Source organism: Callithrix jacchus, chromosome 18 (genome assembly GCF_049354715.1).
Source record: "Callithrix jacchus isolate 240 chromosome 18, calJac240_pri, whole genome shotgun sequence".
Classification (NCBI taxonomy): Eukaryota; Metazoa; Chordata; class Mammalia; order Primates; family Cebidae; genus Callithrix; species Callithrix jacchus.
Genome location: NC_133519.1, coordinates 16,318,382 through 16,334,661, shown reverse-complemented (window position 1 = coordinate 16,334,661; position 16,280 = coordinate 16,318,382). Strand labels below are relative to the sequence as shown.

The 16,280-nt window shown below is 49.6% G+C and overlaps 1 protein-coding gene across 50 annotated transcripts in view; it reads left to right on the top strand.

Annotated features, from left to right (window-relative positions):
* ARHGEF2 (Rho/Rac guanine nucleotide exchange factor 2) overlaps positions 1-16,091 on the top strand; it is a 65,289-nt gene extending 49,198 nt beyond the window's left edge. For 20 of the 50 annotated variants that reach the window (XM_054247592.2, XM_078355946.1, XM_078355945.1 and 17 more), the window contains 12 exons: positions 3,202-3,278; positions 3,955-4,124; positions 4,927-5,049; positions 7,707-7,774; positions 9,676-9,876; positions 10,258-10,377; positions 10,503-10,570; positions 10,705-10,740; positions 10,948-10,998; positions 11,204-11,647; positions 11,970-12,183; positions 14,934-16,091. In XM_054247592.2, the coding sequence (XP_054103567.1) occupies positions 3,202-3,278; positions 3,955-4,124; positions 4,927-5,049; positions 7,707-7,774; positions 9,676-9,876; positions 10,258-10,377; positions 10,503-10,570; positions 10,705-10,740; positions 10,948-10,998; positions 11,204-11,647; positions 11,970-12,183; positions 14,934-15,007 (1,646 nt within the window). In that variant the 3' untranslated portion in view covers positions 15,008-16,091. The remainder of the gene's footprint in view (positions 1-3,201; positions 3,279-3,954; positions 4,125-4,926; positions 5,050-7,706; positions 7,775-9,675; positions 9,877-10,257; positions 10,378-10,502; positions 10,571-10,704; positions 10,741-10,947; positions 10,999-11,203; positions 11,648-11,969; positions 12,184-14,933) is intronic. The other 30 variants (XM_035279563.3, XM_035279561.3, XM_078355948.1 and 27 more) reach the window with 3 other exon arrangements.
* The last annotated feature ends 189 nt before the right edge of the window (positions 16,092-16,280 follow it).

Genomic DNA, 16,280 nt, shown 5'->3' with positions numbered 1-16,280 from the left:
CCACTGTGCCCAGCTAATTTTTTGTATTTGTAGTAGAGACAGGGTTTTACCATGTTGGCCAGGATGGTCTCGATCTCTTGATCTCGTGATCCGCTTGCCTCAGCCTCCCGAAGTGCTGGGATTACAGGTGTGAGCCACTGCGCCTGGCCAAATTTTTTTATTTTTATAAAGACGGGGTTTCACCATGTTGGTCAGGCTGGTCTTGAACTCCTGACCTGAGGTGATCTGCCTGCCTTAGCCTCCAAAGTGCTTGGATTACAGGCATGAGCCACCGCGCCTGGCCTTTTTTTTTTTTTTGAGATGGAGTTTTGCTCTTGTTACCCAGGCTGGAGTGCAATGGCGCGATCTCGGCTCACCACAACCTCTGCCTCCTGGGTTCAGGCAATTCTCCTGCCTCAGCCTCCTGAGTAGTTGGGATTACAGGCACGTGCCACCATGCCCAGCTAATTTTTTGTATTTTTTAGTAGAGACAGGGTTTCACCATGTTGACAAGGATGGTCTTGATCCCTTGACCTCGTGATCCGCCTGTCTCGGCCTCCCAAAGTGCTGGGATTACAGGCGTGAGCCACCGCGCCCGGCCTTTTTTTTTTTTTTGAGATGGAGGCTTGCTCTATTGCCAGGCTGGAGTGCAGTGGCGCCATCTCGGCTCACTGCAACCTCCGCCTCCCAGGTTCAGGCAATTCCCATGCCTTAGCCTCCTGAGTAGCGGAGACTACAGGCGCTCACCACCACGCCCGGCTAATTTTTTGTATTTTAGTAGAGACAGAGTTTCTCCATGTTAGCCAAGATGATCTTAATCTCCTGACCTTGTGCTCTGCCTACCTCAGCCTCCCAAAGTACTGGGATTACAGGTGTGAGCCACCGCACCTCAAAAACATTCAAGTTTTATGGAATTGACCTTTGTTTCCTCCTTCAGTCTTGGAGTGCTGACCCCATAGGATCTGAGAGCTTGAAGTGTGAAGCAGACAAATCGAAGGAGGGGCCTGCTGGGGTTGACGGAGATGGATGGGTCAGGGATGGTCTTTCAGTTCTCTGTGAGAGGAAGGAAACTTTCTCCCTCCCTACCAAGCTCAAAATTAGAAGTGGGAGCATGCCAGGACAGGGAGAATTTAGGTCAGATAGCAAAAAGTTCTTCCATTAGTTAGATATTAGAAATGGGATTTAAAGGCTGAAAAGTGTGGTCCAGGCTGGGCGCGGTGGCTCACGCCTGTAATTCCAGGGAGGCTGAAATGTGCAGATCACTTGAGGTCAAGCATTCCAGGCCAGCCTGGCCAAGATGGTGGAACCTCACCTCTACTAAAAATACAAAAATTACCTGGGCGTGGCAGTGCTTGCCTGTAGTCCCAGCTACTTGGGAGGCTGAGGCACGAGAATTGCTTGAACTTGGGAGGCAGAGGTCAAAGTGAGCAGAGATGGTGCCACTGCACTCCAGCCTGGGCAACAGAGCAAGACTCCGCCCCCCAAAATAAAAAATAGACCAGCAGTAGTAGCTTATGCCTGTAATCCAGCATGTTGGGAGGCCAAGGAAGGCAAATTACTTGAGGTCAGGAGTTTGAGACCAGCCTGACCAATGTGGTGAAATCCCGTCTCTACAAAAACATCAAAAATGAGGCCAGGCACGGTGGCTCACACCTGTAATCCCAGCACTTTAGGAGGCCGAGGTGGGCGGATCATGAGGTCAGGAGATGGAGACCATCCTGGCCATGGTGAAACCCTGTCTCCACTAAAATACGAAAAATTAGCCAGGCGTGGTGGCGTGTGCCTATAGTCCCAGCTACTCAGGAGGCTGAGGCAGGGGAATCACTTGAATTTGGGGGACGGAGGTCGCAGTGAGCCGAGATCATGCCACTGCCCTCTAGTCTGGCAAAACAGCAAGACTCTGTCTCAAAAAAAAAAATTAGCCAGGCATTGTGGCGTGCTCCTTAATCCCAGCTGCTTGGGAGGCTGAGGCAGGAGAATCGCTTATATCTGGGAGAAGGGAGTTGCAGTGAGCCGAGATCACTGCACTCTAGCCTGAGTGACAGAGTAAGACTCTATCTCAAAAAAATAATAAAATAAAATAATTAAAAATAAGTAAAAAATAAAAGTGTGGTTCCTTGCTCTGGGAATTCTTACGACTCTCACAAAAATCTTCGACTCTGTTACCCAAAAAAATACACGTGAGTTGTGTTTCTGTGTAAAACTATTTACACAACTTCAGAAGGTTTACAGAGCCCCTGAAACCTGACATCCCAGGGAGTCTGTAGGCTCTAGGTTAAGAAACCTGAATCATTCAGGTAAAAAGCATTAAAGCGTTTTCTTTCTTTTCTTTTCTTTTTTTTTTTAGACGGAGTTTCACTCATTACCCAGGCTGGAGCACAATGGTGCAATCTCGGCTCTCCGCAACCTCCGCCTCCTGGGTTCAGGCAATTCTCCTGCCTCAGCCTCCCGAGTAGCTGGGATTACAGGCATGCGCCACCATGCCCAGCTAATTTTTTGTATTTTTAGTAGATACCGGGTTTTACCATGTTGACCAGGATGGTCTCGATCTCTTGACCTTGTGATCCACCCTCCTCGGCCTCCCAAAGTGCTGGGATTACAGGTGTGAGCCGCCGTGCCCGGCAAAAAGCGTTTTCTATAGAGACACTGAGTGACTCCTATGGTCCCTGCTAGCCCACGATGCTGTTTTGTCTGATAGCACATGAATCTTTCTCTGCCCTGCATCCTCCCCAACCATTTTTAAGCTGTAAGAATGTGTGGCTGGGTGCAGTGGCTCACATCTGTAATCCCAGCACTTTGGGAGGCCGAGGCTGGTGAATAAACCTGAGATCAGGAGTTTGAGACCAGCCTGAGCAACTTGGTGAAACCTCATCTCTACTAAAAATACAAAATTAGCCGAGCGTGATAGTGCATGCCTATAATCTCAGCTACTTGGGAGGCTGAGACAGGAGAATCGTTTGAACTCAGGAGGCAGAGGTTGCAGTGAGCCAAGATCATGCCATTGCACTACAGCCTGGGCAACAAGGTGTCTCAAAAATAAAAATAAAAAGAATGGGTAGAGGTGAGAGGTCTGAAAAAGTGGAAGCACAGTGGGAAGAAAGGCCAGGAAGAGGGAAATGGGGAGCTCTAACCTGATGGGATAAGCCTGGTCCTTGGGAAAGAGGAAAACAGCTGCTCAGACCATCTAGTGCTGACTGTTCTCCCACCTTCATCCCCCGCCAGATGTGCTGATGCTGCTGATGACAGATGTGCTGGTGTTTCTCCAGGAAAAGGACCAGAAGTACATCTTTCCTACCCTGGTGAGACATTCATTCTTCACCTTTCTCAACACAGACAAGTGCTTTAGGCCCTTCTTGCTTTCCTGCCCAAGCCCCCAGAGTCAAACAGCTATTACTGTTACTATTGCTGTAATAATCAAAAACAAGAGCAGCTCACAGGTATTGTTACTGTGCCCAGGCACTTGTACACCTGTGGGAGAAGATTATTTTCAACATCATTTTATAGATGATGAAAGTAAAACTTCAAGTTGGTTAAATAATTTGTCAAGGATCACACAATTTCTTTTTTTTTTTTTAATTAAAAAATTTTTTTTTTGAGACGGAGTTTCGCTCTTGTTACCCAGGCTGGAGTGCAATGGCGCAATCTCAGCTCACTGCAACCTCCACCTCCTGGGTTCAGGCAATTCTCCTGCCTCAGCCTCCTGAGTAGCTGGGATTACAGGCACGCGCCACCATGCCCAGCTAATTTTTTGTATTTTTAGTAGAGATGGGGTTTCACCATGTTGACCAGGATGGTCTCAATCTCTTGCCCTCGCAATTACACAATTTCTAAGTCTCTTCTGGCTGGCACCAGTGCCTGGGCTCTTAACTGGTGTTGTAGGATGATTCTTCAGTCCTCATCCAGAAGGACTGAAGGCCTAAATATTCCAATGGTCAGGAATCCCAGGCTTAATCCATCCTTTCCCCTGACTGGCAGGACAAGCCCTCAGTGGTATCACTGCAGAATCTAATCGTACGGGACATTGCCAACCAGGAGAAAGGGATGTTTCTGATCAGCGCAGCCCCACCCGAGATGTACGAGGTGCACACAGCATCCCGGGATGACCGGAGCACCTGGATCCGAGTCATTCAGCAGACAGTGCGCATGTGAGTGTCTACCTGCCACCTGCATGTACTTATGGCCTCAGGGTACCTGCAGCATCAGATCCCAGCCACAGCACTCCCTGGGAACAGAATCAAGTGTTCACAGTGGGGAGAAGAGGTTGAGGGAAAGACAAAATGGCCCAAGACAGGAAAGGTCACCTATGTTTTTATGTCCTGTAAAGTCACATTTTATACATGGCACATCTTATACATTGCCAACCTCAACTACTTTTCAAAGGCAGCACAAGTTGACAAGCAAAGGAGTACTCGGAGCTGTCACATGGTGGCACACCTGCCAGCCAGCAGTGCAATTTCAGCAGCATTCACATCTGCCTCTGTAGGCAGAGGGCTGTGATTTGGATTGTATTGCATTTTATGTTTATTTTTCTAAAAATGAATGAAAAAGAGGATAATGAAAGCCTCAATAGTAGAGAGGAACGAGTCTCATAAACAAACTCAACACAATAGAAACAAGAAGGAAATCAGTGTGTCAAAGCAGCGAATCTTTAGCTTCTATTGGACACACATTAGATTTGACACATCATCTATGTGTCTAATTGTGACGGAAAAAAATACCAAGTAAAGCACAGGTAAGATGTTTAAACTGGATTCTGGAAGATTACGCCTAAAGAGTGAATTCTAATTTGGATTTTTATAGTCCTTCTTCATTCCTCCTTCCTTCCCTCCCTCCCTCCCTCCCTCCCTCCCTCCCTCCCTCCCTCCCTCCCTTCCTTCCTTCCTTCCTTCCTTCCGTCCTTCCTTCTTCTCCGTCTCTCTTTCTTTTTCTTTTCTTTTTTTTTTTGAGACGGAGTTTCGCTGTTGTTACCCAAACTGGAGTGCAATGGCACGATCCCAGCTCACCGCAACCTCCGCCTCCTGGGTTCAAGCAATTCTCCTGCCTCAGCCTCCCGAGTAACTGGGACTACAGGTGCGCACCACCATGCCCAGCTAATTTTTGTATTTTTAGTAGAGACGGGGTTTGACCTTGTTGACCAGGATGGTCTCGATCTCTTGACCTCGTGATCCACCCGCCTCGGCCTCCCAAAGTGCTGGGATTATAGGTGTGAGCCACCGCGCCCGGCCTCTCTCTTTCTCTTAATGGAGTCTCACTCTGTCGCTCAGGCTGGAGTGTAGTGGCATGCTCTCAGCTCACTGCAACCTCTGCCTCCTGGGTTCAAAGAATTCTGCCTCAGTCTCCCGAGTAGCTGGGATTACAGGCACACAGCACCACATCTTGCTAATTTTTGTATTTTTAGTAGACAGGGTTTCACCATATTGGTCAGGCTGATCTTGAACTCCTGACTTCGTGATCCCCATACCTCAGCCTCCCAAAGTGCTGGGATTACAGACCTGAGCCACCACGCCTGGCCTGTTTTTTTTTTGAGACAGAGTCTTGTTCTGTCCCCAAGCTGGAGTGCAGTGGTGCAATCTCAGCTCACTGCAACCTCCACCTCCCAGGTTCAAGCAATTCTCTTGCCCTAGCCTCCCGAGTAGCCAGGGCTACAGGCACCCACCACCATGCCCAGCAAATTTTTCTATTTTTAGTAGAGACTGGGTTTCACCATGTTGGCCAGAGGCTGGTCTTGAACTCCTGAACTCAGATGATCCACCCACCTCAGCCTCCAAAAGATATGAGATTAGAGGTGTGAGCCATCACGCCCAGCCAAGATTCTTATAATTTTTGTTTAGCTTTCGGGGAATCAGTTTTCCTCAACTTTATCATTTGTAAACTGTTGTTTTTTAACTCCTGCACTGTAGACTTTTGAAAAAGTTTTTTAGAAATGCATATAAAAGGCCAGGCATGGTGGCTCACACCTGTAATCCCAGCACTTTGGGAGACTGTGGCTGGTGGATAACCTGAGGTCAGGAGTTCAAGACCAACCTGGCCAACATGGTGAAACCCTGTCTCTACTAAAAATACAAAAATTAGCTGGGTGTGATGGTGGGCACCTGTAATCCCAGCTACTTGGCTAAGGCAGGAGAATCGCTTGAACCTGGGAGGTGGAGGTTGCAGTGAGCTGAGATCGTGCCACTGCACTCCAGCCTGGGTGACAGAGCACAGAACAAGACTCCCTCTCAAAAAAAAAAAAAAAATGTATATAATATAAAAGTATTAAATTGCAGGCTGGACGCAGTGGCTCATACCTGTAATCTCAGCACTTTAAGAGGCTGAGGCGAGTGGATCACTTGAGGTCAAGAGTTCGAGACCAGCCTGGCAAACATGGTGAAACCTTGTCTCTACTAAAAATACAGAAATTATCCAGGCATGGTGGCACAAGCTTGTAATCCTAATTATTTGGGAGGCCAAGGCAGGAGAATCACATGAACCCGGGAGGTGGGATGGAGTTTGCAGTAAGCCAGGATTGTGCAACTGCATTCCAGTCTGGGCGACAGAGTGAGACTGTCTCAAAAAAATTATGAAATTGCCTATTCCAGGAAAGCAGTTCAAAATAACCTGTCCTGTTAATGGTAGATCAGTAGTGGCTTCTTTATGAATAATATTAATATTTATAATTGTGGCCAAGCACAGTGGCTCACACCTGTAATCCCAGCACTTTGGGAGGCTGAGATGGGTGGAGGTTAGAAGTTTGAGATCAGCCTGCCCAACATGGTGAAACCCCATCTCTACTAAAAATACAAAACTTAGCCAGGCACGGTGGCTCATGCCTGTAGTCCCAGCTACTTGGGAGACCAAGGCAGGAGAATTGCCTGAACCTGGGAGCAAGTGGCTGCAGTGAACTGAGATCACACCACTGCACTCCAGCCTGGGCGAGAGAGTGAGACTCTGTCTCAAAAAAGAAAATTGTAATTATAGAAATTATAGTTAATAATATTGTAATTGATTTATTGAGCTTCTGTTGTGTTCAAAGCACTTTAACATTTCCTTTAATCCTAATGAAAAACCTATGAGGAAGATGTTACCTTCATTTTTCAGATGAGGAAATAGGGAGGTTACCACCTGGTAAACAGTGGAGCCAGGATTTGAATCCTGTTGGCTTGATGCCAAAGCCTGTACTTGACCCTCTGCACTGTGCTGCCTTTCCAGGCAACCTTTGGAGAGATACATATCAGTAAACACAGATAATCAGTGCTAAGAAAAGGGAGAAGGTCAGTGGGCGTGGTGGCTCACACCTGTAATCCCAGCACTTTGGGAGGCCGAGTGGGTGGATCACCTGAGGTCAGGAGTTCAAGACCAGCCTGGCCAACATGGCGAAATCCCATCTCTACTAAAAATACAAAAATTAGCCAGGCGTGGTGATGCGCACCTATAATCCCAGCTACTCAGGAAGCTGAGACAAGAGAATTGCTTGAACCCAGGAGGCGTTCGTAGTGAACTGAGATTGTGCCCTTCCACTCCAGCCTGGTTGACAGAGCAAGACTGTCAAAAAAAGAGAAAGAGAAAGAAAAAGAAAAAGGAAAGGAAGAAAGGGGAGATGGTCAAAACTGAATGAAGCTAGGATGTGAGGCTGAGGAGTCTTATCAGAAGAGGGAAGCATAAGACATGTTTGGGAAGGAGGGAAGGCTGATTCTGGTCTATAACCTAGCTTCTGTCTCCCAATGGCGTGCGACCTGTTACCCCTCCAGATGCCCATCCAGGGAGGACTTCCCCCTGATTGAGACAGAGGATGAGGCTTACCTGCGGCGAATTAAGAGTAAGTCCACCCACAATGAGCTGCTTAGTAATTTATGATACATTCACACAATGCAATATCATACAACTATTAAAAAGATGAGATGGCTCTGTGAAGGCTGCTGTAGATCCACAACTGAAACATATTAAGTGAAAAAAACAGGGTTTAAAACAGTGTAAAGTGTATACTACCATGTGTGTAAAAATAATATGGAGGACCAAGATTGGGTGAGTAACTTTTTCACGGTAAGGCCTTATGTTAGTTAGAGTATGATTGAACTGCTTTACAAAAAGACCAACAGAAATCTTCTCTTCCTTAAAAAAGGAAGTAGATTAGTCGGGTGCCTTGGCTCGCACCTTTAATCACAGCAGGATTTGGGAGACAGGAGGATCGCTTGAGGCCAAGAGTTTAAGACAAGTCTGGGCAACATAACTTACCTAGCAAGACCTCGTCTCTACAAAAAATTAAAAAAAAAAAAAAACAGCTAATATGGTGGCACACGTCTGTAGTCCTGGCTACTTGGGAGGCTGAGGCAGGAGGATTGTTTGAGCCCAGGAGTTCAAGGCTGCCATGCACTATAATTGCACCACTGCACTCCAGTCTGGGTAACAACAACAACAAAAAAATCAAAAAGGTAGAAGATTATTGCTGTCAACATAACAGTGCAAAATGGGAAGTGCAGCATAGTGGAGCAGCTCTGCTGTCTTCAACATGAAGTTTCCATTTCTGTGTCATGTCTAAAGTGGCCCCTCTAGCTCCCACTGTCACACTTGTATCACACCTAGCAAGGAGGAGTAAAGGAGCAGAGTTTATACCCATTTCTTTTTTTTTTTTTTTCTTTTGAGACAGGATTTCACTCTGTTGCCCATGCTGGAGTACAGTGGCACAATCTCGGCTCACTGCAACCTCTGCCTTCTGGGTTCAGGCAATTCTGCCTCAGCCTCCTGAGTAGCTGGGATTACAGGCACACGCCACCATGCCCAACTAATTTTTATATTTTTAGTAGAGATGGGGTTTCACCATGTTGGCCAGGATGGTCTCGATCTCCTGACCTTGTGATCCACCCGCCTCGGCCTCCGAAAATTCTGGGATTACAGGCGTGAGCCACTGCGCCAGGCCAATTTTTTGTTTTTTAAGTAGAGATGGGGTTTCACCATGTTCGCCAGGCTGGTCTCGATCTCCTGGCCTCAAGTGATCTGCCCACCTCAGCCTCCCCAAGTGCTGGGATTACAGGTGTGAGCCACCGCCCCGACCTGTACCCATTACTTTTAAGAGCAGATCTGGAAGACTTATAGCCATTTGTCCAGAATCTAGTCACATAGTGATATAGCCATGTGCAAGTCAGGCTGGAAAACGTAGTTGTTAATTGGGCAGCCATGTGTGCCCAGATGAAACTTGTGTGTATTTTCTAATTAAAGGAAGATGGGAAGAATGAACACTGTTGGACAACCTGCAACCCCTGCCACAAAACTTTTTTTTTTTTTTTTGAGACAGAGTCTTGCTCTGTTGCCCAGGCTGGAGTGCAGTGGTGTGATCTCGGCTCACTGCAACCTCTGCCTCCAGAGTTCAAGCAATTCTTGTGCCTCAGCCTCCTGAGTAGCTGGGACTACAGGCATGTGCCACCACACCTGGCTAATTTTTGTATTTTAAATAGAGATGGGTTTTTGCCCTGTTAGCCTGGCTAGTCTTGAACTCCTGGTCTCAAGTGATCCACCCACCTGGCCTTCTAAAGTGCCGTGATTACAGGTGTAAGCCACTGCACCTGGCCAACAAAAAGCTTTTTCTTTTTCATAAATGCCAAAATAACAAAATGAAGTCTTGCCACACTGCCCCACCCTACCCTCTCCCCAAGGGCTGCCCTCTCCTGGCGCTCCTTCGTACCCCCAGGCCTCCTCATGTGCTCACTTATTCCTTATCTGCAGTGGAGTTGCAGCAGAAGGACCGGGCACTGGTGGAGCTGCTTCGAGAGAAGGTTGGGCTGTTTGCTGAGATGACCCATTTCCAGGCCGAGGAGGATGGTGGCAGTGGCATGCCCCTGCCCACCCTGCCCAGGGGCCTTTTCCGCTCCGAGTCCCTTGAGTCCCCTCGTGGCGAGCGGCTGCTGCAGGATGCCATCCGAGAGGGTGAGGGAGCTCCCAGGGAAGAGTCCAGGCTGAAGCACTCACCGTCACAGAATTTAGACGTGACTAGACACAGACAAATACAGACAAGTGGGATACCAACCCCGTAGACCATAAACAGCCCTGCGTGCCTCTTTTGGGCCCGTTCCTGGGAAAGGCAGGGGAGGAGGTGTGTCCTTGCTGTTGCTCCATATCGCTCATGCTGCATGGACTCATGCTGCCCCATAGGCATTTACTACCCTTGAGCTCATAAGTGCTTGTGTGAGTGAGGCTCACTGTCAGGAGGCATTCCCCTGGATGCCCGAGTGCACCATGTGTGGGGGTGAATGGCATTCCCCTCGGTCCTGCGTCATTCCCGTTCTCACCTCTTCTTCTTCCCCACAGTGGAGGGTCTGAAAGACCTGCTGGTAGGGCCGGGAGTGGAACTGCTCTTGACACCCCGAGAACCAGTCCTGCCTTTGGAACCAGACAGTGGTGGTAACACGAGTCCTGGGGTCACTGCCAGTGAGTTCCAGGGCAGGGAACCAAGGTAGTAGGTGGGAGGGGCCAAAGAGAGTGGGGTGGTACCAGGGATTGAATGGTATCAGGGCCCCAGGGAAGTGAGTCAGCCATCCTTTTCTCTTCAACAGATGGTGAGGCCAGAACCTTCAATGGCTCCATTGAACTCTGCAGAGCCGACTCAGACTCTAGCCAGAAGGTAGGTCCTCAAGGGGTTCTGGGATATGGCAAGAGGGTGGAAGAGGGACAGCCTCTCCTCAACACAAAGCTCTCAGGGGCAGGCACCCAGGATTTGTGTGTCTGAGGACTTCCCATTGTTGCCCATTTCTGCAGGATCGAAATGGAAATCAGCTGAGATCACCCCAAGAGGTGAGATGGGAACTGATGGTACAGGAGACTGAAGGGAGGGTGTTCTCAGTCTGAGAAGTTAGAGCCCAGTGTGGAGTGGGGCGGGGAAAGCGCCTGCATTCAAGTACGTCTCCAGATCCTACTGTCCCCGCACCCACCCTTGTTCAACTTCTGGGCAGTTCTCCCATCCTAAAGCTGGGGCCCTGTTCCCACCCTATCTGTCCTCAGGAGGCATTACAGCGATTGGTCAATCTCTATGGACTTCTACATGGCCTACAGGTCAGTAGGGCAAGGACTTGAATGGGGAAGGGGAGGAGCCAGGCTAGAGATGCCTGTCTAGATGGGGCATGGTCATCCTAACAGGTTTTTGTAAATACCTCCCAATCCAGGCTCTCCGGGAGTGATGACCTGGGCCTCAGAGGGTGAGAGGGATAGAAGAGCACAGGGTTTTTGATATACGCTTCTGCCCGCATTCTACCCCCAGGCAGCTGTGGCCCAGCAGGACACTTTGATGGAAGCCCGGTTCCCTGAGGGCCCAGAGCGGCGAGAGAAGCTGTGCCGAGCCAACTCTAGGGATGGGGAGGCTGGCAGGGCTGGGGCTGCCCCTGTGGCCCCTGAAAAGCAGGCCACGGAACTGGCATTACTGCAGCGGCAACATGCGCTGCTGCAGGAGGAGCTACGGCGCTGCCGGCGGCTGGGCGAAGAACGGGCGACCGAAGCTGGCAGCCTGGAGGCCCGGCTCCGGGAGAGTGAGCAGGCGAGGGCCCTGCTGGAGCGGGAGGCCGAAGAGGCCCGAAGGCAGCTGGCCGCCCTGGGCCAGACGGAGCCGCTCCCAGCTGAGGCCCCCTGGGCCCGCAGACCTGTGGATCCTCGGCGGCGCAGCCTCCCTGCAGGCGATGCCCTGTACTTGAGTTTCAACCCCCCACAGGTAAGGTGGCCTGCACTGGTGGATGGACCTGGGGTGGACATAAGGGTCTATTGAGCCCAAAAGAAATTGGGCCATTAGGGATTTGAGCCCAAATGCAATCAGGCAGCAGACTTGAAGGATATGAGATACTGGTTGGAGAACTGAAAAGAAATGTAGATGGGCGCAGGGGTGGAGGAGACTAACTCAGGTGGTGGTGGATCTCCTGAAGGGGAGTCATGGGTGAGCCCCAGTGCGGAGAGCTGCTGCCTTCAGCCAAGCAGAGCCTGCAGTCTTCACATTGCTCAGTCCCTGGCCTGCTGTTCTTCCTGCCCACTGTCCACAGCCCAGCCGAGGCACTGACCGCCTGGATCTCCCTGTCACTACTCGCTCTGTCCATCGACACTTTGAGGACCGAGAGAGGCAGGAACTGGGGAGCCCCGAAGAGCGTCTGCAAGACAGCAGTGACCCTGACACCGGCAGCGAGGAGGAAGGTAGCAGCCGTCTGTCTCCGCCCCACAGTCCACGAGGTGAGACCTTGGCGGAGACATGGACCAGAGGTAGAGTGCAGCCTGGGTACAGGCCTTTGGGCTGTGGCTTCCATATGGGCCCTAACTGACCTGTGAGGCTTCTAGTAACTCTAGGGAGGGACACTGAGAGGACTAACTGTTTTGGCTGATGATGAATGGGTTGTGGAACTGTAGGAAGCAGAGTGTGGGGGCCTCTCTCCTCCAACTGCTTGGTGATTCTCAACCTTTACAAGTAGAAATAGATTTAAAAAAAAAAAAAATAAGCACAGTGGCTTAAACCTGTAATCCTAACACTTTGGGAGGCCCAGGCAGGAGGATTGCTTGAGCTCAGAATTTTGAGACCAGCCTGGGCAACGTAGTGAGACCCCCAGCCTCTACAAAAAAAATATTTATTTATTTATTTTGAGACAGAATGTTGCTCTGTCGCCAGGTGCCAGGCTGGAGTGTAGTGGCGCGATCTTGGCTCACTGCAACTTCCACCTCCCAGGTTCAAGCAATTCTCCTGCCTCAGCCTCCCGAGTAGCTGGGACTACAGGCACACTCTACCACGTCCAGCTAATTTTGTATTTTAGTAGAGATGGGGTTTCACTATGTTTGCCAGGATGGTCTCTATCTCTTGACCTTGTGATCCACCCTCCTTGGTCTCCCAAACTGCTAGGATTACAGGCGTGAGCCACCATGCATGGCCTATTTTTTTTTTTTTTTTAAACGGAATCTTGCTCTGTTGTCCAGGCTGGCGTGCAGTGGTGCAGTCTCAGCTCACTGCAACCTCTGCCTCCCATGTTCAAGCAATTCTCCTTCCTCAGACTCCTGAGTAGATGGAATTTCAGATGCCCACCGGCTAATTTTTGTATTTTTAGTAGAGATGGGGTTTCACCATGTTCATCAGGCTGGTCTCAAACTCCTGACCTTGTGATCTGCCTGCCTCAGCCTCCCAAAGTACTGAGATTATAAGTGTGAGCCACCACGCCTGGCCTATTTTTTTTTTAATGGAGTCTCTCTCTGTCACCCAGGCTGGAGTACAGTGGTGCGATCTCAGCTTACTGTAACCTCCACTTCCGGGTTCAAGTGATTCTCCTGCCTCAGCCTCTTGAGTAGCTGGGATTACAGTTGTGCACTACCACACCTGGCTAATTTTTGTGTATTTTCTAGTAGAGATGGGGTTTTGCCATGTTGGCGAGGCTGATCTTGAACTCCTAACCTCAGGTGATCCACCCACCTTGGCTTCCCAAAGTGCCGGAATTACAGGAGTGAGCCACTGCACCCAGCCCCCCAAAATTGTTTTAATTAGCCAGCTGTGGTGGTGTGCACCTTTAGTCCTAGCTACTCGGGAGACTGAGGTGAAAGGATTGCATGAGCCCAGCAGATTGAGTTGGTAGTACTCCATGATCGCACCAGCATAGGCGACAGAACACAGACCCAGACACAGGATCTCGCTCTGAAATTTTTTAGAGACAGGGTCTTGTGCTTTTGCAGAGGCTGGACTCAAACTCCTGGGCTCAAGTGATCCTCCCAGGTAGCTGGGGCTACAGGTGTATGCCACTGTGCTTGAAAAGAAATATATGTAGATCTATTTTTTGAGACAGAGGTTTGCTGTTTTGCCCTGTCACCCAGGCTGGAGCATAGTGGCATGATCTCAGCTCACTGCAACCTCTGACTCCTGGGTTCAAGAAATTCTCGTCCCTTAGCCTCCCAAGTAGCTGGGATTACAGGGGTGCGCCACCACATGCAGTTAATTTTTGGCATTTTTAGTTGAGATGGGGTTTCACCATGCTGGCCAGGCTAGTCTGCAACTCCTGGCCTCAAGTGATTTTCCTGTCTTGGCCTCTCAAAGTGCTGAGATTATAGGCACAAGCCTCAGGGCCAATTCCCGTCCCCCCGCCAGCCTTTTTTTTTTTGAGATGGAGTCTTGCTCTGTTGCCAGGCTGGAGTGCAGTGGTGCAATCTCGGTTCACTGCAACCTCCGCCTCCTGGGTTCAGGCAATTCTTCTGCCTCAGCCTCTCAAGTAGCGAGGACTACAAGTGTATACCACCACTCCCAGCTAATTTTTGTTAGTAGAGACGGGGTTTCACCATGTTGTTCAGGATGGTCTTGATCTCCTGACCTCGTGATCCACCTTCCTTGACCTCCCAAAGTGCTGGGATTATAGGCGTGAGCCATCACTTTTGGCCCGTTTTTTGTTTTTGAGAGGGAGTCTCGCTCTGTCACCTAAGCTGGAGTGCAGTGGTGTGATCTTGGCTCACTGCAACTTTTGCCTCCTGGGTTCAAGCAGTTCTCCTTCCTCAGCCTTCTGAATAGCTGGGATTACAGGTGCATGCTGCCACGCCCAGCTAATTTTTTGTATTTTAGTAAAGACAGGGTTTCACCATGTTGCCCAGGCTGGTCTCGAATTCCTGAGCTCAGGTGATCCACCTGCCTTGTCCTCCCAAAGTTCTGGGATTACAGGCATGAGCCACCATGCCAGGCCAAAGACCTTCAAGTTTTTACAGTTGGTTCATGAAATAAAAAATTACCAAAAGCTTTAATCTTAAAGTATTTGGTGTTTTCCTAATCAGATTGTATCTTTGAATACTGTAAAAGCGTATCAGGTACCTAGGTGTGGATACCTTGTTAACTTTGTTGCTAGAGGTTTTCCCCTCACCCAAGAACTTACAGAACCCTGTCATCCCTTCATAGCCCCAGAGCCCCTGGCCCTGCAGTTGGGGAGGCATTAGTACAGGGGCACAGTTCCTCATGGGAGTCTCTGCTCACTCACTGGCTTTGTCCTGTCCCCCTTCAGAGTTTACCAGAATGCAGGACATCCCGGAGGAGACGGAGAGCCGCGACGGGGAGGTGGTAGCCTCCGAGAGCTAAGGGGGGCCCCTCCCCCTGCCCTGTGCCCCACTGAAGAACATTACTGAGGGGGGCTAACCTTGGGGACTCCAATTTGCCAATGATGAGGGAACATTTGAAGGAACTGCTAATTGTCCTTGCCAGCTCTTGGGATCCTTGGATACCTGGGGCCATTTAAGAAGCTGGGGGAATTAGGCCACAACACCCCCGGGGCATCCGAAAGCTACACCACAGATGCCAGTGGTTCATGCCTTCTTCCCTCTACTTTAGGAAAATTTATTTATTTATTGTTTATTAGTTATGGGGGGAGAGGAGAGATTTAAAGTACCAGGGACATGGGAACCAAGCCATAGGGATCAGAGGGCCTCGTCCTTCAACACTACTGGGGTTTATTCAGGCTCATCCACGCAGCTGCTGCGTTCTTGCCCTAACACCCCTCCCCTGCAACACCCGTCTTAGAGGAGAGGCTGCAGCCACAGAACCCTACTGCCCTTTAGTTAAAGGAGGGCTGTGGGCAGGGCCATGTCCTTTTCTCCTCTCCCCTCAACTTTGTACTGCTGTTCTCCCTCTCTCCGTCCTTTATGGAAGTCCTGGGAGATAAGCTGGCTTCCTGGAGTTGATGGAATAGAGGTTGGGGTGGCCATAATGGTTTGTTGGGGGCGAGGGAAATACCCACAGGGACCAGAATGTTCTGATGTTGTTTTGTTTTCTTTTTTGTACCAAAGTCAACTGCACGTGTTTTACATTTTTAAGAGATCGTAGGCAATTAGAGATCGAAGCCTCCTATCTCCACATCTCTGAAGAAGTCGAGGGGTGGGGGAGACAATGACTTCTGCCTTCATCTGCAGTAACGGGGGGACCTATACTGACCTCTTCCCCAGCCATTTGGAAACAAGTTCTAGGGTGGGTTGGGACATTTCCAGGAGCCCTGACCTCATCTTCCACCTCAGCAACCATGACCTGAAACCTCAGCGTGAATTTGGGGGATTTTTCAGTGGAACCCCTGCCCTCAAATGCCGACCAGCCCCAGTTTTGTTTTTTTTTTTTCCTGCCAATTTGGTTGTTTAAAAAAAAAATCAGGGAAAATTAAAAACCTGGAACTCCACAAGGTACTGTTTCCCGTAATGTCTGCCGGTTCTGAGGAGGATGATAGGAGAGAGCCGGGCAGTGACCGTTCCTCTGAAAGGGGCCTTTTTCTCTCACAGAAAGGACAGCCTCTGCCTCGCTGAAGAGGGGGGCACTAACAAAAGTAACCACTGAAAATCTGCTTTTGGTTTTTTAATGTACCAGTACA